Source organism: Marmota flaviventris, chromosome 3 (genome assembly GCF_047511675.1).
Source record: "Marmota flaviventris isolate mMarFla1 chromosome 3, mMarFla1.hap1, whole genome shotgun sequence".
In the NCBI taxonomy this organism is placed as follows: domain Eukaryota; kingdom Metazoa; phylum Chordata; class Mammalia; order Rodentia; family Sciuridae; genus Marmota; species Marmota flaviventris.
The window spans coordinates 5825978-5846224 of NC_092500.1; the positions used below are offsets into that span (position 1 = coordinate 5825978).

General features: G+C 55.4%; 1 protein-coding gene across 2 annotated transcripts in view; it reads left to right on the plus strand.

Moving 5' to 3' along the window:
- Positions 1–20247, plus strand: part of Scube1 (signal peptide, CUB domain and EGF like domain containing 1) — a 125928-nt gene that overhangs the window by 38862 nt on the left and 66819 nt on the right. For both annotated transcript variants that reach the window (XM_027954629.2, XM_027954630.2), the window contains exon 4: positions 6977–7111. In XM_027954629.2, coding sequence (XP_027810430.1) covers positions 6977–7111 — 135 coding nt within the window. The remainder of the gene's footprint in view (positions 1–6976; positions 7112–20247) is intronic.

Consider the following 20247-nt stretch of genomic DNA (forward strand, 5'->3'; position numbering starts at 1 on the left):
TCTAGAGGGACTCCACTGTCCACAGCCTGCTTCTATACCTGTGATCCTGCCTGTCCAGAGCCCTGCCCAACAGTTATTCACATGCCCGGATGGGTTTGTGTTGCAGGACCCTCTGCTGAGGCTGGACCACCATCATTTCCTTTAATTTTCTAAACACCCCAGGAACACATATTACCTCTGCATTGTAGAACAGGAAACCCAGGCCTGACATGGCAGAGTGGCCTGCCCTCAGGTGCAGAGCAAGTACTCACAGAATCATGCATCCCATCTGGTGTGGCTTGGGGGAAGAGCCAGGCACCGTAGGTTTTGGTCACAGGTTGACATCATATAGACTATTCTAAGAAGGTGTGGTCAATAGTTTAAGCTGCACAGCAAATCCCCCATCCCTAGAGACCTTGAGCAGCAGGGTCTACAGGGCAGTGTCTGGGGTGCAAGGCAAACAGCCCTAAAGGCCACAGCTTCAGCACAAATCTCTGGCTAGCTCAGGATTTGGGTGTAACGGGGGCCTGCTGGGCTGGAAAGCTGATCCCTTCTCATGTGCTTCATCTCCTAGCCCTGAACTCAAACTCAGGCCCAGCCCAAGGGGCTGCACACCGCTAACCTGCTGGAGAATCAGGACCCTCAGAGAGGGCTTCAGCTGATGGCCAGAGCAGCAAGCAGACAGGTCCCAGAAGACCCTGGTCATGCTTCCTGCCTGCCTGCACCACAGCTCTGAACAGCTGAGGGACTGCCCCAGATCTTCAGAACCTGAGCCCCAAAGCTCTGAGACCCAGCATATTTTACCCAAAATCGAATCCATCTGGTTCTCGTTTATTTACACTTAACTCATCAAATGCAATTTTGCAAGAGCCACTCGATAGCCAAGAGGCATTATGCTTCAGCTGCCCCTGCCCTTCTGAAGGGTGCTGGGCTGGGCCAGGCTACAGCCTCAGGACCAGGTGGGATCCCTCAGTGCAGTAGGTCTGGCTGCCTCCCAGGATACTCCTCTGCCTCTGTTCCTGCCCTCAGTGGGAGCTGGAGCCAGGCAGGCATGACACACAGTAGGCTCCGGCAGTCGTGGAGACACAGTGGGGAGCAAGCACATACAGTCTCTGTTTCAAATCACGAAACATTCATGGGAAACACAAAGCAACCAAAACTGGATCCAGAAGTAATTTTTAGTTATAAATAACTACAGACCTGAATTCTTGGTCCAAAGGAAGACAGACAGACAGCTATTAATCAAAACAAACACTAGCACCTTGCGCCAAAAAGCAAACCTCAAGGGCAGACCACAGTCCTGCCCATAGAGGCCTTCTGGAAGAGACGCCCTGATGGTCTGCTGGCGTAGCTCTGGGGACCCCTCCTGCTGGGAAACAACCCTGTCACTCAGCGAGACCCCATCCCTTGAGAGGTTGGCAGGGAGCAGGGTGGGGGCCTTAAGGCAGGTGCCTAGTGAGCAGATGCAGCAGTAGTCACAGCTAAGGCCGTCCACCCCCCGCCCCAATGCCAGACCTGTGCTCACGCAGGGCACTGCAGAGTGAAGCCAGGGAACCTGATCCCAGAGACCCTGTTGGGACCTTGGTGCAGTGACACCATGTCCTTATTCAACTAGAGTCCTCAGTGGCCATTGGCCCATGGAGAAGAGATCAGGAAGGGGTGCTGGAGCCATGGAGAGCAGTGTACAGATGTACACTGAGGACACTGAGTGTAGGGGGACACTGAGTTGCAAGCCAGAGCTGTGCCCTGGGAGCTGGACGGACAGCTGGGCAAGGTGGTAAGCACAAGATGACAGCCCCAGTGACGGGTGGGGGAGGACAGAGGGAAGGAACTCCAGGGACAAGATGCTCATGCCTAGGTGGCTGGGTGGGGTCAGGGCCATGAACTGAGCTGGAGTGAGGCCCTCCTTTGCCCCGTGCCAGGCCTGCCTTAGCACCTTGTCTGTCTCCGATCCTCCCATCTGCACCTCCCTCAGCCTTTGGCTGAACCATGAGTGCCCTCTGCACTCCAGGGGTATGGTCCCTCTGTCTGCCCTCCCAGGCTCCGCAGTGTTTGTCACTTGCTATGGCTATCTCCAACCCCAGCAGTTGAGGACCCCTAAGGCAGGGGCAGCCAGGGCTCAGCTTCCTCTCCCTTCATTGCCTGCACCCCAGCCTGACCCAGAAGAATAAGGGGCTCCCTCAGGTCTGGTGGCACAACCTTAAAAGAGAGCTTATGTGTCAAAGGAGGGAGCATGTCCACTCCTGGAGGTGCAGGCTGAGAAGGGTGACCCGCTGGTCTCTCACAGAGCTGGGGCCTTGGGGTCCTCTGCACTCCGCATCTTTCAGCTTTGCTGCCAGTCAAAAGGATTTCCTGCAGGGAGCCTCCTAGAGTACGCTTTATAGTTGTGTCCCCATGCCTCGGGCTCCCTGCCTTCTGGGAACCTTTCTCTGTGGTTATAAATAAAGATAAAGGGCCGTAAGCTGCCGGCAGGATTCAGAGGCAGAGTGCTGGCCCAGATCCCCTAGGGATCCTGAACCCTGAATTGGAAACAGGCCACAGCCTCTGTGGTTGGTGACACTGTCAGGCTACACAGATATCTCCCTGCCAACCAAACCAAGGGAGAAGGGCCAGATAGGGCTGGTGTTTCAAGAGTCTTGGAGGGTCACAGGCCACAAAGCAGCTGGAGCCTAGGGTGGCATCATCTCCATGCCAAGTCTGGCTCTCCTTATCACCTTAACCCAAGATTTAGGACTCAGCCAGCCACTTTTCCTAATGGCTTCCAGAATTCTCTTGCTGGAATGGTCACAGGCTCTTCCGCTCCCTGGGTCTTATCCTGCCCCTTCTTCCAGCTTTTGCTTCCAAGCACCTCCTCTTCCTCCAGCCTCAGGTCACAGAGCTCCTTGTGCTCCTCCCTCCTCACAGGAAGCCTCTGATCCCTGTGCTATGGCCCAAAGCATCGGTGGCCCAGGGAGGGGGCTGCATCCATTTTGGTAGGTGTGCCGTGCTTATTCCTGAATGAACAAACAAAGACATTGAAGGTGGACTCAAAAGGGCAAAAAAACTTTGGCAAGGGGGACTAAGGCAGTAGGCAGGCGTTCATATGAACTCGGGCACGTGTGAACCAGGGGTCGTGTTCAGAGAACAGAATCTGGAACAGTGAGCAGGCTGTGGTAGCCTAAACTGCTCCCCTGTATGTGCCCCGGACCCAGGACATGCTCCACTGCGGTAGGCTGCCTGCCTGCGGGGAGTGAGCCCCTGGCCCCGCCATATGCAAGCACAGACCTTCCATGTCATGTCCCACCTCAGCCTGCCTCTCTGCTGTGAGCAGAGATATGAAGGAGATGCAGGTCTGTCCCCATCCAGGGCAGAGACTAGACAGCCAGGTCCTATGGTCCAGGCAGAGGAAGAAAACAATGCCACCTGACCTGGGAGTCAGGGAGGATGAATTCTGCCAGTCCTAGGAAGAAGTCACAGAAGGGTCTTGCTGGGTTCTGGAAAGATGAGTGCTTAGGGACAGGGGAGGGCAATTAGCACTGTCACCTGGGCAGCCTGCTCCTCCATGACTGGCCTGGACACTTTCTCATCCGCTCTGTATGGGCCCACTGGGCTTCGAATCCCCTTTCTGCCTCTACAGGGCCATGGGCAAGTCTCTTCCCCTCTCTGTGCATCCATGTTCTCTGAGAATCAGGAACAATAAGAACTCTACCCCTAGCATGGGGCTGTGTGTGCTTTAGCGAACCAGCGCCCAAGCCCTGAGCTGGGGCCTGGTGGCAGCGCGTGCTGTTGTGTGGGGTAATAAGGCCACAGTGCACCCAGCCAGCCCTAAGCTCACCTCTGAGTATGGGCATAGGGTGGGCAGGGTTCCCACACAGGGGCAGCCACCCAGGCCCATCAGTGCTGGCAACAGCCAATTAATTTACGGCAGAAAGGAAAGAGCCTGCTCATGCCACAGCCCTCAAGGAGAGCTTCCTGGAGGACAATTTGCGGTCCCCAAGCTTTGGAGCACTTCCTGTAGACAAGGCACTGCCAGGTCACCCTGGCAGGTCACTGCCCATGGGCCTTCAGGCATTAGGGGAAGAATTTGGGGAGCCTGACTCCCAGGTGTGGGCCCTCTTCTCTCCATAAGCACCCCTCTCATACAGAGTACTCCAAGTGCTGGGGGACCATGAAGCAGGGTGCGCTGATCCCCCCATTCCCACTTGTCAGAGCCAAAGACTGTTTCCCACAGTGCCCTGCTAAGCCTGATAGGGGCCTCCCAGTGTCCAGTCTGCCCTGGCTGGTGGGCAGCCATCTCACAAGCTCAGCTACCCCAGCTGGCTGCCCTCTAGCCCTCACTGTGGTCCTTTGTGAGGACTAAAGACTTGGGGTGCAAGAGGTGTGAGGGGGACCCCAGGCCTGAAGGGACTCAACATTCATGATTTTCGGCCCTATTAGGGAGCGTAGGGTGAGGCCTGTTTGGACACAGTGGAAAGGGTGCAGAAGGGCAGCCCCTCTTCCCGCCTGCTTAATCTCGGGCTTTATCATTTGGGAGTGAGGAAGAGAAATGTTTACATGGCCTTGCGTTTGTTTCAAATTATTCATCAGTGTTGGCGAGTCATTGTTCCCTGCTAGTGTAAACAGCCATGTCCCTAAGGCCAGCCACCCTGCCAGGTCACTGAGGGTTTGTAGATGTGTTACGTCAACTGCCCTTTGTGCTTTCAGTGAGGTGCAGAGCTCGGCCAGGCCAGATGGCTGCAGATGGGTGGCTCCAGGGGCAAAGCAGCATTTCTGCACTGAGTCCAGCGTTGGGGAATCTGGATCTACTTTGTTTGCCTCTCAGTTGAACCTTTCCCTGGGTGGGGAAGACAGGACACCAGGCAGAGAGCCTGAGAGCCCCGGGAAGAGAGGCAGCAACCAACTGCAGAGGCCCGTGGCTACGTATGTGCCCTACCCGGGCATAGGTGCCTCCAGGGTCCTGTTGGGCCAGTGATGCTGCTGAGTCACTCAGTACTACTTGTAGCCTGCTGCCCCTGGAACTGACAGCCATGTGCTCAGGTTGGCACCCAGGTTCAAGCTTGCAGGAAGAGAGCCATTTCTTCATAGCATTGGTCTGAATACATGCACAGTAGACCTTGGACTTGAGTCCTGCCTTCACTTTGCCCATCTCATGGCTTGGCTCTGAGCCTTTGTGTCCTCATCAGTAACAAGATGTGTCACATGGGTTGCTGAGAGTCCTGGTGAAGCCTCCGCCTGACACATCCTGACCCCCAGGGGAGGTGAGCTTTGTGTTACTAAGAGATGAGGAGGAAAAAGTGTCAGACCTAGAGCTGTTCATGTGCAGGTTGAAGGCCAATGCCACTGAGATGTGGAGGGGAGTCGGCCACTCACCGTACCTTAGGCCTGGCCCCAGTAAAGGTGCCATTGGCACTGGGCCTGCAGAGAGCCATCAGCAAGACTGTGTGGAGAAAAGTATTGAAAAAATGAATCCCCATCCCTCCTTCCGGGCTTCCCTGGGTCAGACTGTCAGGCTTAGGGTCTGATCACGCCGTGCCTCTCAGCAAGAGCCGCCTTTACATTTGAGCCTCAACCCCTGGTGACTTTTAGAGTTCAGAGCTCTGCTTCCCTCCTCTGGCTGCCACACGGCTGACATCTGAGCCTGCCAGAGAATAATGACAAGCCTCGCCTAGGGCCTCAAAGGCAGCCGCGGTCTCCTGGGTGGTAAAGTGCTCTGCTGTTCGAGGGCCTAAATAGGATCCAGCTGACACTGCTCCAGAACTGCGCTGTGCCAGGTTCATGGAAGGTCACTCTGCCGGCCTCTTCCCTTTCTCACATCCTTTTGGTCCCAGGAGTGAACGATGTCAGTGTTAGAACCGTCTGAAATCCTCAGTGCTGAAGTACATGTGCACGCGTGTGCTTATATACATGTGTGTGCATGTGTGCCCGCGTGTGAGTGTGTGTGTTGGGCATGGGGGACTGGCTAGAAGCAGCCAGTAGCTCACATTGTCATTGTGGTTTTATATATTTGCCTATTAAAATGACAATACAGCCATGGAACATTAAGGTTTAAGAAGCCCTTCTTTCATTAAACAAACTGACAGAGCGGGGCCTGTGGCTCCGGTAATTGAAACATGCTGCTGTCCAGACCAGAGCTCCATAAAGACTCTTTTCAGCCAGTCACACCCTTTGTGCCAGCAGCCTCTGGTCAAAAATGAGTGTCGGCACTGAGGTTTGTCCTCCCTCCCTCCCGGGGTGGGACAGACCTCTCAGCAGCCTCCCCGACAGTCCCAGCAGCCAGAGGTCAGAGTCTTTTCAAATCCTCCCCACCTTCTGGGCTTTTAAAATCCATCTGCCAGCCTGCACCTTAGGGTGGTGCAGGCCACCCTGGCCCCAACCTCCCCTTGGCTCCAGGGTCTTGTGCAGCTGGTTGTGAACTTGAGGAGGGCTGCAGAGGGGTGATGGCCGTCTGTGGTCGGCGAGGCTCTGTGTTTTGTGGGAGACAATTTGAGCTCCATCGTCTTCCTGGAGAGGGGGGATCCAGTGATGTCAGGGAGAGCCAGGGTTTGGGAGTCAGTGTACTAGGTTGGAATCCCATGTGGTACCTTGGGCAAGTGACTTTGCCTCTCTCTCCCTCATTTCATCAACTATAAATGGGTTAATATACAAACCTGGCTGCAGGGTTGCTGGGGGATTAGAGGGATGGATATGGGGGAGACACAGAGCTGTGCTAGGCACCCAGGAAACCACTAGGGTCCGCCTCCTCACAGCCGTTGTCCCTGACTACTTCTGTGGAGTCACTCTGGTGAGCACCGTTGTTGAGTGTAACTGTGGCACCATGGAGTGCCTCGGTGATGCCATGGCATGTGTCTGGATACCCCCACGTGAGCTCCACCATGCAGCACACCCAGGGGTGCCCCTCTGGCAGCACCAAAGTCCTCCCTGGGGGGGTCCTTCAGCACAGTCTAGAGAAATCGGTGGCATCAGTGTCCCGCCATCTCAGGTGGTGATCTCTCTCTGCCTTCTCTTCCTCTTCTCACAGACGTGGATGAGTGTCAGGACAACAATGGTGGCTGCCAGCAGATCTGCGTCAATGCCATGGGTAGCTATGAGTGTCAGTGCCACAGTGGCTTTTTCCTCAGTGACAACCAGCACACCTGCATCCACCGCTCCAATGGTGAGTACAGCCTCTTCCGAGCAGGCACACCGCCAGCCCCACAGAAACAGGCGGCCCCCAGAATCTCCCTCTCCACATGTGCACTCCAGGGGCCCCAGAGTCAAGGGAGTTTGGACAGGTGGCCTGTCTTGTGCTTCTGGTGTTGGAAACCTTCTGGGCTTCTTTCCTCTGCCACTACACCAGGTTGTTGGGATTTCCACTATGTGTGTATGGAGACAAGGGGACACAAATGGCAAATATGACCACAAAAGCCATCTTCCTTTCTGGATTGGGGGCCAGCTGTGGCCAGGAAGAGTGGAGTCCCATTCTCAAGGATCCCCTTCTCCAAAGGGGGCTCGAGGTCTATAGGCTGTGCCACCTTCCTGTCTCTGAGTCTGCATGCTCACTGGGGTACCAGCCTGCTGAATATCCTTGTGATTGGGAGCCTGCTGCCCTCTGGAGGCCAGGTGGCATGGCAGGCCTGCCTGTGAGGTGCAGAGGGACCAGGAAAGATTCTGGCCAGAGGGGGAGCAGGCCTAGCCTGGGACAGAGCCTGGCCACAAGCCAAACCCAGCACGTGGAAATACTTGGTGTCAGGGCACTGGTGATCAAATCCTGAAGTTTGGGCCTAGGAAAGTGGGCCTGTAGGACAAGCTCCCAGGGAGAGGGGCCTTATGTGCAAAGACAGGGGATTTTCTCTTGGCTAAGACAGAAGTAAGCGCCAGAGTCCCTGGTAGGGCTGTGGGTTGCAGCAGAGCCAGTCAGGAAAGCAATGGCCAGAGCCAAGGCTCTGGAGGCCTGGCTGTTCTGAGTGGTCAAGGAAGATGTGAGGAAAAGGACAGGCCAGCCCCACTGCCCCTTCCCCATCACTGACCTTTGAGCAGGAGGCTGGAAGCCCAAGGCCGGGGCATGGGCTCTCTCTAACACCAGACACCCAAGGAGTGGCTCACACAGAAGGCAGGGTTCAGAGAGGGCCACGTTGGACTAGCCAGAACGCAGCCCCCACCCCATCCCTGCCGTTCCTCAGGCAACTCCCTGAACTTCTCTGAGCCTCAGCCTTGTCCACAAAACAGGCCCATGGTGCTGACCAGCAGTGTCGGAGCTGGAAGGAGACCTGCATCCAGTGGAGGGTGCAGGAGGCCTGGGTGCTCTCTGGGAACCTGGGTGTAGTCTTGTTAGGAAAGGTCTTGTCCTGAGAAGGTGAAGGCGAAAACATCCAGAGTGCAAAGCTCGGGCGACAGAGCACTCATGCCTCAGGGAGCGTCTCAGAATCTATTTGTTCTGGTATTTCTTCACAGTCAAGTCAGGCATACTGGTTGCTGACCTGGCAGTGTCCCCAGGAGGACCTAAAAGATGAGCTCCATGGCTCCCAGGTCCTTGCTGCACCGGTATCATGCAGATGCCCACAGCCACCCCACAGGCCCATGGGCACATCTGGGCTGGCAGCAGTTCATTGGGCACCTTCCAGACCCCAGCTGTGGCACTGTAGGGTGGAGCTGCCCACGATGGAGTCCGACTTGGCATTAGAGGCGTGTTAGAAGCATGTCTGCGGAGAAGGAGTGTGGGAGGGAGAGTCCAGCTTTCCTCAGGGAAGGGGCTTCCCCAGGGTGACTGCTTCTGGTAGCTGTGACACTCCTGAGGCCAGGCTCCTGAGCACCTTTTTAGCACACGCAGGTGGTGTGTGCTTGTTCCTCTGAAGAGCACCTTTCTCCCTGGCAGATGCTGGAGGGAACTGAGACCCCTGGTTAAAGTCAGATGGGCAGGAAAGGCGCAAGCAAGAGACCAGAGGGCCTGTTTGTCACAGCGGCCTGTTTGGCCTGTCGGCATCACTGGGCTGAGGTGTCGGCAGGGGCAGTCAGGGCAGTTGTTGGTGTGGGGAGCCCACCAGGAGCTGCTCCACTGCTGTGAGGCTGAATGCTCCAGCTTCCCAGCTGCCCTCAAGGGAGGCGGGCTCAACCCTGTTGATGGGGAGGAAATGGAAGCCAGTCAGGTTAGGAAGACAGAGTTAGAGGGGAGCCCAGGCACTCTTGCTATGGGGCTCGCTGTCCAGGACGTAAGACTACTGAGGAAAGAAACAGGTAGTGAGACACATTAGCCAGAGTTTCCTCCTTGAAGAGGAGGCCACATTTGTGCAGAAATGGAATGTTGAGAAAGCACTACTTGGAAGTTTAGGGGCAGTATATAGGCAGGGCCTGTGCAAAGGCCCTGAGGTGGGAAGTCACCTTGTGCAGAATAAAAGACATGCAAGATGGTGGAGGGCAGTGAGCAACAGGAGAAGAGCCCGGGATGAGGGTGCTAGAGGGGCCTGAGCCCCGGTGTGCTGGTAGGCCGTGGGCAGGAGTTTGGTTTTGTGCATAGGGCAGCCATGAGGAGTTTTTGAAGACTATAGAAATTAGGCCATAGGGAGAGTAGAGGGATCTATTTAGGAGGCTCTGGAACTTCCAGGGGCTGGGCCTCAGGTGAACTGTGCACTAGCTGAAGTATGGTGTGACCCTGGGCATGTGGATCACTCTACCCAAAGGCCCCTGGGGGACCATATCCTGATTTTTAAGTGAAACCAGAAATCCAGATTTAATCAGAATACAGATGTGGAGGCTTCAACCCCTCTCTGCATTAACTGATGTGTTAGTTTCAAGAAGACATTTCTTTCATTAGGATCTTTGGTGGAATCTCCAATTTGTAAATCTGAGCAACAAAGCAAAAAGAGAAAAACAAAAAACCCAGAGAATTTCTTTGGTGCCTCCCAAAGCATAAGCAGGAGCCTTTCCAGGGTGGCAGAGGCTGTGTGGAGGGGCCAGCGGCTCAGGACGAGCTCACTGGACACAAACCACCTGCTCATCAATGCCCGGGAGAAGACAGGGACTTGGGTGCCTGGCAGCTTGCCCACCTCTCTGAGTCTGTGCTTTAATCAGCGTTTTTATTGCTGTGACCAAAAGACCTAACAAGAAATAGGAGAAATTTTATTTCATTTATTTTTCAGTTTCAGAGCTTTCAGTCCGTAGATGATGACTCCATTGTTCAGGCCCGAGGTGAGACAGAACATCATGGCAGAAAAGTGTATAGGAGAAAAGCAGCCCAGAACCTGGCCACCAGGAAGCAGAAAGATCCCCTCTCACCAGGGACAAAATATAAACCCCAAAGGCACACCCCCAGACCTGCCTCCTCCAGCCATACCCTCCCTGCCTGCCACCATTAACCTCCCAGTTAATCTGTATCAGTGGATCAGTTAAGTCTCATAATCTATAAGCATTTCACCACTAAGGTTCTTGTGTTGTCTTGCAAACGAGCTTTTGGGAACACCTCACATCCAAACCATAACAGCCTCTCTGTGGTTGTGACAGTTGCTTACTACCAGTGCCAGTCACAATAAAGACTGTTATAGCTCAAGATCAGAGCCTGCCTGGAGGTGCTAGGACTGAGCTTGTTTTGCACTCAAGTGACCTCTGATTCTGTGGCTCCTGAGAGTGATGGATCCAGAGCCTTTTGCAAATTAGATTCCCTTGTGTCACTTGATTCCTCTAATGCCTGTCTAGCTCTCTGGGGCCTCCCAAAAACAAGGTGGGGCGGGGCACACAGGCTGGTTTTGTTTACATGGAGCTAATGCATGAGGGGGATCAGGCAGGGTCAGTTCAGACTGCTGGCTGAAAAACAAGGTCATGGACTGAGCCTTCTGAGTGGCCCCACTTCCCAGGTGCCAGCACATATTACCTGAGACTCTAGAGCTGGCCCAGGCTCCCAGCTCTAACTCTCTGTGCAGTCTCTGCAATCACTCCTGCTTCTTTGGGTCTGTTTCCTTTAAGAGGGGCCCAGGTACCCCTCTGTGGCCAGAGGGTGCCATCAGGGAAGTGCTGGCAGCAAGTACAGCACATGCCTCTAGGGGTAGGACACATGTAGACAGTTTCTCCAGGTCTTTAGAACTCAGGTTTGATTTGGGGACACACTCAGGCTGCTCCCTGTCCTTATTAAGTAAGAGGAGACCCTGAGTTGTTGAGTCTTGGCCGATCCCTCTGCCCAGCCCCTGGCCCAGCAAGTGCTGGCTACCCTTGGTTTGGCCCACAGCCAAGACCATGAGGGCCAGCCCTGGCCTCTGCTGCCCCTGGCGGTGCCTGGTTGCCCAGAAGCCGGTCCCTCCACCTCTCTCCCTCTCTCACACTAGCTCTCTTATCTTTAAAATATGTCGTATTTATGCTCCAAGAAGACTTTGCTTTGGGGATGAAGGTTCCCAGTGAAGAATTTCTTCTCAGGATCTGCCAGCATCCATGGGGCTGGAGAGTTCTCTGGAGACCTAGTGACAGCAGGCTCAGACTTCCTTCTCCGCCCTTGGTACACTCACTCGCCATCCGCCAGGTACTCAGCGACCTCCAACCTCAGGCTTGGCTCTGGCGAAGCTCAATCTAGTAGGGGACGGAGTGCTGAGTAAGGGTCTGGGAGTTAGGATCTAGGAATCAGAGCCAGGAAGGCAAGCCCCAGAGCTTCTGTGGTTTTGTGGCTTCAGTTTTCTCAGAGCCCTCATTGTGAGTGGGGAGGGAGGGAAGAAGAGTACCAGGTGACAGGTAGTATGGAGCATCAGAACAGCACTCAGCTCACCACAGTGCCACTGCTCTCCTGGGCATCTGCCCCAGAACAGGGTGCCTATACTGCACACATGCAGGCACCTGTTCCTCCGGCCAGGACACTGCACATTGAACTGAGTGTGTTTCATGGTCCGATTAAAGTTCTGCTGAGTTTGTTTAAACACTTGTATAAACTCCGGTAGGAAACTCCGTTGCCCCTTTTCCACGGCACTCCTTGTGGGACTCAGGGCCATGTGTCCACAAAGGTCAAGGCTTGGCATCATGAGTGACACTAGCTCTGGCCAGATTCAGAGGGGTCCAGGAGTAGGAGAACCTGGCTTCCAGAACACCTCCCCTGGATGGGCTGGTGGTGGGGAGAAAGCTGCCCAGCAAGAGCAGCCCTGAGCACAGTCCCCGTGTTCCCTTGCCACATCTTCATGGTGCCCCACTTTCCACAGTAAGTAACTGAGACTCTGAGATGTTGAGCAGCTTACACAAGGTTACCAGAGGCATTGAGGGACAGTGCTCTGCCAGTCTGGCCCCAAGGTCCAGGCTTCTGAGCTCCTGCTATGCAGAGAGCAGACACTGCAAAGGCTCCAGGAACCCCTCTTGGTGCCTGGCCCAGGTATAGTGAGACTCCAGCAAAGCCCTGAGGTACAGTGGAGACACCCCTGTGCCTCTTTAAGCACCAAGCGTTCCAAAACCATTTTGTGGTAGAAATTTTCTGGAATGTCTCATTTGCTTCCTTTCTCTCTTTGGGCAGCCTGAGTTGGCTTGGCCTCTTTTTTCCTATAATTTGCAATTTTTATTATGAACTTAGAGACAGCCACCCCTCTTAGAGACAGAGAGTATTTGTTAATGTTGGTCCCCATGCTGAATGTCCTCAGACCTTTGCGAATCACTTTTCTTTGGATATTGCCATTGCTGGCTATCTCTTGCCACTGTCCTGTGGCGGATCTCCCTCTGAAGATTGGCAGCCACCTTTTCCATAAACATCCAGATCAAAGACTAAGGAGCTGCCAGCTTGGCCAAAGTGCTGTGAGCTGTGGAGCCAGCTTCACGGATTTCCGAGTATCTAGGTATGCTGTGGATGGCCGGATTCTGAGACGATGGCCTCTGGTTAAATCAGACTAAGTTATGGTGCTTATTAAGCCATGGAAGAAGTATTTTGGAGATCTCTTCATTTTATTTGTAAGTTTATTAGGGTGAATACCCCAAGTTTAATTGGGGAAAAAATAATAGGAATCTTTAAAAGTTTTTATTTGTAAACAATTGTGAATTCATAAGAAGCTGCAAAAATATTAAAGCTGGACTCCCCGTAGCCTTCCCACACATTCCTCTGAGAGCAGTGTCTTGCTTACGTCACTTGAGCACTGGAAACTGACTTTAGTGTGTGTACATGGCTCTGTGCTGTTTGTTTGGCTTTGTGGGGGTGGGGTACTAGGAATTGAACTCAGGGGCACTCAACCACTGAGCCACATCCCGGCTCTATTTTGTATTTTATTTAGAGACAGGGCCTCACTGAGTTGCTTAGCACCTCACTGTGGCTGAGGCTGGCTTTGAACTCATGATCCTCCTGTCTCAGCCTCCTGAGCCTCTGGGATTACAGGCCTGTGCCACCACACCTGGCAGTACTCTGTGCTGTTTTATTACACATGGGTTCACACAGCCCCCATTAAGAATTCATGTTTTAGGAATGACCAGATACTCTTTGCCAGGCATTGTTATGAGCACTGGGCTGGGACTAGGAGGGCTGTGTCATTTAATGTCCAAGCCAGTGCACTGTCAAGAGTGAAAGGAGGCACAGTGAGTAGCCCTGCCAGGTAGCAGGTGTGAAGTGGGTCCAGGCAGGCCCAGGGATGATCCCCTAATATCTCTGCATTTGACCCCTTGAGCCCTAGGAGGGGGGCACCAGCCACACCCATGCAGAATCTGTGGGTCAGAAACAGGTAAGTACTGTGTGCCCAGAGTCACATGACTCCTAGGGGTGGTGGTAGAACTAGGACCCAGGTGGTCTGGGTTCAAGTCGTGATCACCTCCCATGGCTGCACCCCAGTGTTTAAAGGAACTATAGCTATCTTCTTCCCTCCCCCTCCCTCTTTGGGTGTGCAAATTGAGTTCCTCACAGCTTGGATTCAGGAGGTGGAGTCCAACCCTGCACAGGCCTGGACATGGTATGCTGGGTGGTCAGCATGGGCCCTGAGGGGCAGGGCCTCAGGCTTCAGCCAGTGGGCTGGTTAAGGCAGAGGACACTGAGCTCTGAGGGACTGAGAGGATGGGAGCCAGAGCAGGGAGAGCCCCCAGACACCACCGCTCGGTGGCTGCCCCAGGGCCGGGGAGGCTGGCAGGACGACGGTGCAGTGCTCCCCCCTCCTCGTTCCTGTCTGCACATACTCTTCTCACTGGAGGCTCTGCTCAGACCCCTGCCTGGGGCCAGGGCTTTCCTGGCATGGTGCGTTTGACTGTCTCCAGAGGGGCTGCCGCGCCAGACTCTCCTGCCCGGGGCCCTCCTCCCCTCGCCCTGTTGATGGGCCAGGGGCTCTTCTGTCCAGGCCAGCCTGGCCTCTCACCATGGCTAAGATTTCATCTGCGTCCTGGCGTTCCAGAGGCTTCTTGTCTATTGTAGAGGGCGGCCCAGGAGCCAGAGCCACTCCCACTGCTGGCAGAACCGAGAGCACCAGAACCCATGTCAGGAGGACTTGGACCTTGCTGCGAAACGGGCACCTGTCAGTCGTGGGGAGAGGGGTGTGACCCCGTTTTAAGATACCACTTGACTTGGACAGAGAGGAGCGTGCGTGAGAGCAGGATGGCCATGGGGAGGCAGGGGCATCAGGGAAGGTGACCGGAAGGTTACTGAGGGAGAGGTGACAGGAAGGTGGCTGAGGGGAAAGTGACAGGACGGTGGCTGAGGGAGAGCTGACAGGAAGGTAGCTGAGGGAGAGGTGACAAGAGGGTGACTGAGGAGAAGGTGACAGGAAGGTGGCTGAGGAGAAGGTGACAGGAAGGTGACTGAAGGAGAGGTGACAGCAGGGAGGTGACTGAAGAGAAGGTGACAGAAAAATGGTTGAGGGAGGTGACAAAAGGGTGATGGAGAGGGGAAGGTGATGAGGGTGACTGAAGAGAAGGTGACAGGAAGGTGACTGAGAAGGAGGTGACAAGAGGGTGGCTGAAGGGAAAGTGACAGAAGGATGACTGAAAGGAAGGTAACAGGAAGATGGCTGGTGGAGGTGACAGGAAGATGATTGAAGGGAAGGTGACAGAAGAATGGTTAAGGGGAAGGTGACAATAGGACAGCTGAGGAGAAGGTGACAGGAGGGTGGCGGAAGGGGAGGTGGCAGGAGGATGACTGAAGGGGAGGTGACAAGAGGATGACTAAGGGGGAGGTGACAGTATCTCTAAGGAAAAGATGACAGGAAGATGTCTGAATGTCTGAAGGAGAGGTGACAGGAGGATGGCTGAGAGGAAAGTGACAGGATGTCTGAGGGGAGGGTGACAGGATGAGGGGAAGATGACGAGATGAAACGGGAGAATGGCTCGGGGGGGGGAGGCGAGAGGCAGGCTGGCAGAACTTCAGCAGAGCCCTGTCTGCCTCGCGGCTGCGCTCGAGACTGTCCTGTGCCCTGTCACGTAGGTGCAGAACACTTCAGTGGTGGACTCTCTGGTCAAGGTGAGCCTTGTGCTCTCTGTAACATGGGAAGCAGGGGTCAGCGGAGCCGAGTGATCAGCCAGTCTCTCCTTTCTGTTTTCCTTCTTACTGGGCCGGGGGTGACCACAGGGGCTTGTGCGTGCTGGGTGGGTCTCTGCTTCTTAAGAAGCCGAACTGCTTCATCTCCCCCACTGTCTCACTCAGCGTGTGATTGACGGTGTTCAGGAAAGACTTGTGCAAAGTGTCGATGCCACTCTGCCTCTCCTGAATGGCTGGCTCCCCCCTGGCCCCAGCTGGGTCTGAAATGATCACAGGGACTTGGCATGTGAGACAGGAAAAGCTCAGGAGTTAGGGCTTCACCGAGTCAGGAGCTTGGGCACTGTGGAGTTTCAGATCTCCCTGCACGTGTTCTCAGGGCTGGGGGAAGCAGGACTCTGCCTGGCATAGGTAGGCACTCAGATGACCCTGGGCCCAGCTTCCTCCATCCCACCTCTACATATTGCACTTGGAAGCCCCACCTTCATGCCAGGGGACACCTCGAGATAAATAAACCTGAAGCAGATGCCCACCAAATGGTGCAGGGAGGGCTCTGGAGGCACATCACCAGAGCCACAGGAGGCCAGGCAAGAGCTAGCCAGGCCCGTCTCCAGCTCCCTCAGCCCATCATTCAGCAAAGAAGACTGCAGGCTGCTTAGACCCCGCTGTGATAGCAGAACACCTGAGAGTGGGCGTTGGTTTCTCACTGATATGGGAGCCTAGAAGTCCAAGAACTAAGCACCAGCAGATTCCATGTCTGGTGAGGACTCTGCTTCACAGATGTGCCACCTCTTGCTGTGTTCTCAACGTGGTACAAAGAGGCCTAGCTAGTCCCCTTCAGCCCTTTTACGGGGCACCAATGCTATCTATGAGGGCGGAGTCCTCAGCTTAATCACCTCCGGAGGCCCCGCCTCTTAATCCTGTTGGTTGGAGAGTCTGTTTCCATGTGAATTTTGGAGGGGACACAAACATTCAAACTAGAGCACATACTTACTGCATGGTGGGCTTCAAAGTGAAGTGTTTCCTGGCCGGCATCCAGCTCCTGAGGACTTGGAGGCAAGGCCTCATGTGGCACAGTCGCTCCAGTTGCTGTGGTCAGAGCTGCACTGACAGCCAGGCACGCCCTGCTGAGTCCTGAGCCCACAGCTCCAAGCCCACAGCAGTGTCAGGACCAACTGGGGCTCCTTGGCAAAGGTCACTTGAGAGGTTCTGGGTGCAGACTTTGTGGGTCTGGATCGGGGCGGAAGGCTGGTGGCTCTCACCACAAGAGCAGTCTCTGTGGTCAGCTCATTCTCAGCCCTCCCACCCCACCTCCTCTGGGCCGGTCCTTGATCCTCTTCTTGATTTTGTGTTCAGCTCTGCCCTTTCTCCTTTCCCTAGTCCTGGGCCTCCAGGCTGACTGGACACCACCCTTGCCCAGCCCTTCCTCAGCCACAGGCACCCTTGCCAGGCCCAGCTTCACCTCCCTTCGCTGTGGTTTCCCGCCTAGGAATACGCTGATGCTTGAAGCCACCCTGTGAAGTGTGTCACATGAGCACTGCCATGCCCCTGAGGAGGGAAGCAGCTTCCCCTGCTGCTCTGCGAGGGAGCACTTCAGGATCAGGAGCTGGATTTCTGAAGTCAAAGCCAGCTCTTTTTCTCCTGCTCTCCCAAGTCCCTCTTGAGCTGCCCAGCCACACGGTGGCTTAGCATTCCGTCAGTGGGCCGTTCGGGCTTCTGTTGGCTCCCAGAATGTGATTCCCACATCACGGAGCTAGACCAGGCCTGGGTTCCAGGGGCCCCTGTGTGTCCCCTGCAGGGTCAGAACATCATTTCCAGGGCTTTCCATCATCACTTGTGGGGGCTGGGGCAGGCCACGTGGGGCTGTAGCCTGCTGCTGCTGCAGACCAGGTGGGCGGGAGAACAAACAGCTCTCACGCTTAGCTGGGAGATTTATGGAGCTACTGGAGGGGGCCTGTCCTGGCCCTGTGCGGTCCGGAATGGCCCTCAAGGCGGGGACAATAAATCCAGCCCATTATTTTTTACGAGCCTCCCACCCCATAAACAACTCCCTTGGCTGGTAAGGCAGCTTCACGCACTTCTAGCCTGGCCTCGAGCCGGCGCCAGGGGCACCCTCAGTGCTGACTTCTCAACATTAGAGGCAGAAATTTCCCCCAAGCTGTAGAACCTTAGGTCTGGAGGAGTGGATGGTGTGGTGTGAAGGCGAGCCATAGCTGAGGGCACAGGGTAAGAGTTGGCCTGGCCCTGGAGGTCGTCTCAGCAGCAAGTCCTAGGGCCTTGGTTTCTTATCTGTAAAATGGGACTGACCTGAGTATCTTCCATTACAGAATGGTTGTGCGGGTTAGAATGAGACATATCCAGCACCATATCTCCCAGGGTGGCGGCCACCCCAGGTGGGCAGAACCGGGCCCAGCTGTTATGGGCATCACACATCATCCTAGGCACCGCAACTGAGCACAACCATGGGCCCAGCACTGTGCCTAGACCTTGGTACAAGTCATTGTACCTGAGTACAGTCTGTAGGTGAGAAGACAGAGGCTGAGTTGTGAAGAATTTTGCCCACAAGAGTAAGGAGCAGAAGAGGCAGAATTTGACTCCACTCTATCTGCTTTGTGTCTGCACAGTGGCTGGAAGACAGGAGCAGAGGTTGCTCTGTAGCCTAGACCCCAGGGACACAGGGAGACCCCACCTCCCCACACCACCCTCCTCTGGGGACCTGGACTGCCAGCCTCTGGCCGAATGGGCACAGCAGCCAACACCAGGTCCCCCTGCCCTGTCGAACCCTCTGAGGGCAGCTGGGGCCAGTGCTCCACCCAGCCCCTGACCACATTATGCCCCGCTGGACCTCTCACGACTCCCCACAGGGCCCTGGCTCAGCCCTCTGCAGCCCTCTTGTGTTGCCAACAGAGCCCTTGCTGCTCTGCCACCTGTCTCCGCTCCCACTGCTGCCTCTGTTTGGAACATCCTGCCCACCTGGCCGTTGCACCCCTTCTCTCTGCAGGCCTCCTGCTTCCCCAGGCAGAGCCAGTGGGCCCTGCCTTGACACCCCTTTCTGACCCCACCTCAGCCTCCCTGCACTGCCCACTCTGGCTCTGCACCAGGCTTTTCTTCCTCACATAATGACCTCTGCACCCAGCTGTCCAGCATGGATCCTGGTAGGGAGTGGGCAGTCAGGAAAGGCAAAGAAAGAGTGTCATCAGAACCCAAAGGGCCTTTCCTGGGCCAAAAGCTGGCCCACATGCCTGTTCTAGGAGAAGGTAACAGTAGCCTGTCCGCCAACACGCTGATGGCAGAGCTGGGACTTGCCCTGGGCCTCTTGGCTCCAAGCTGGAGCCCATCCTCACACATTACAGCCCAGGCCCAGCTTCCCCCCGGAGTTTGTGGTCATGGCCCAGGGTGTGAGGAGTTGTGCAGATCCAGGGCTTTGGATGTAAAAACCTCTGGGCAGAGGCCTGCTTGGCTGTGGGGAGCCAGCATGGTCATCCGGGATCGTTTGGGGTCTGATTCCTCTCCAGACTCTGTGGGCCTTTTTGCCAGCCATGAAGTCTCAGGCTGATCTGACAGGACATCTGCCCAGCATCCCCTCCCTGCCCCTGAACCACCCCCAGGGCCTCATCCCCAGCCAGGACCAGCTCCGCAGACTCCTATCTCCAGTTGGTGGCCACTTGATCCTCTCCCAAGGCTCCTTCTGTATGTATGTCCCATCCTGTTTTCTCCTGTTCCTTTTCAGTCCCTGCCCAGCCCCTCCTGGGCCTCCTCCCCCTCCTGCCCCTCCCTGGCTTCTTTAGTCTCCCCTGGCTCCCACCCTGACCTGGGAGCAGCCTGAACAGGGTCTGCTGTCCCACTTACTCAAAACCTAAAGCATTATCTTCCCATCCCCCCAGCCTCAGTGAGGAGGGGCCCCAACACTGGACCTACCCTTGGCCCCTGCCCTTTCCTGCTGCCCTCCCTTCATGACCACACATTGCCTCTCAAGCCCAGCACCTTCTCACCCCCTCACTCCACCTTTTTTCTTTAAGCACCCATGAGTACCAGCTGGCCTCCCTGCCTCTGCCTGTCCCCTCCCCCACACCATAATGAGGTGCTGTCTTCAGAGCCCAGCTCAGGTCTGCCCCACCCTGCTGCATCCCACCTTTGCTGCCTTCTGAGGACTTCCAGCCACTCCTCCTGCCTGCCACCCTCCCTTCACACACACATACCCTCGCCCATGGTGAACCTGGGCATACTGGCTCTGGACTTGAATGCCATTTCCCATCCCCTCTCTTTTTGAAAAGCTCTTACTCCAGTGCCCAGCTCAGTTTCACCTGCTCTGCGCAGCTGGCTCTGATTCAGGCAGCGCATCTTCCTCCTGACTCGGACTCCTGTGGTTCAGATGGCTCCATCCTCTGCTGGAGGGCTGGCCTGCAACCGCCTGAAAAGGGCAGGGACATTGTCCAAGTTGTCTCGCATTTCTCATGTCAGATATGGGGCTGTGTGCAGAGAAAATCCCATCAAGTAGAAGAGAAGAGATCTCAGTTCATGTCATGTGGGGGATGACACCTGCCGTGTGTGGCATCAGTTTTACAGAATGCTCTTTTGTCCCAAAGCTGAGCGGTGGGGCTCAGGCTGCCCAGGTCTTGGTGGGATGCCACTACTGTTTTCTTGCCTGGTCCCCCTCGGCCTGCCAGGCTTCTTTCTCCTCCCCAGGCCCCTCTAGCAGGGCAGTCCAAGTTCATGTCAGAAGTTCAGGGATTCCTCAACCTCCCCTGCCCAGCCTTCCACTGTGTGAGCTGACTCCTTGAAGAGAACCCCTTTCCTTCCCTGCCCAGACCCTGGCTCATGTACCCAGGCACATCACCATGTGTATCCACACACTGGTTGACTGAGTGAAGTGACAGGTTATTGAAGATTGGCCTCAGTGCCCGAAAGTAGTTGTTCCTTCC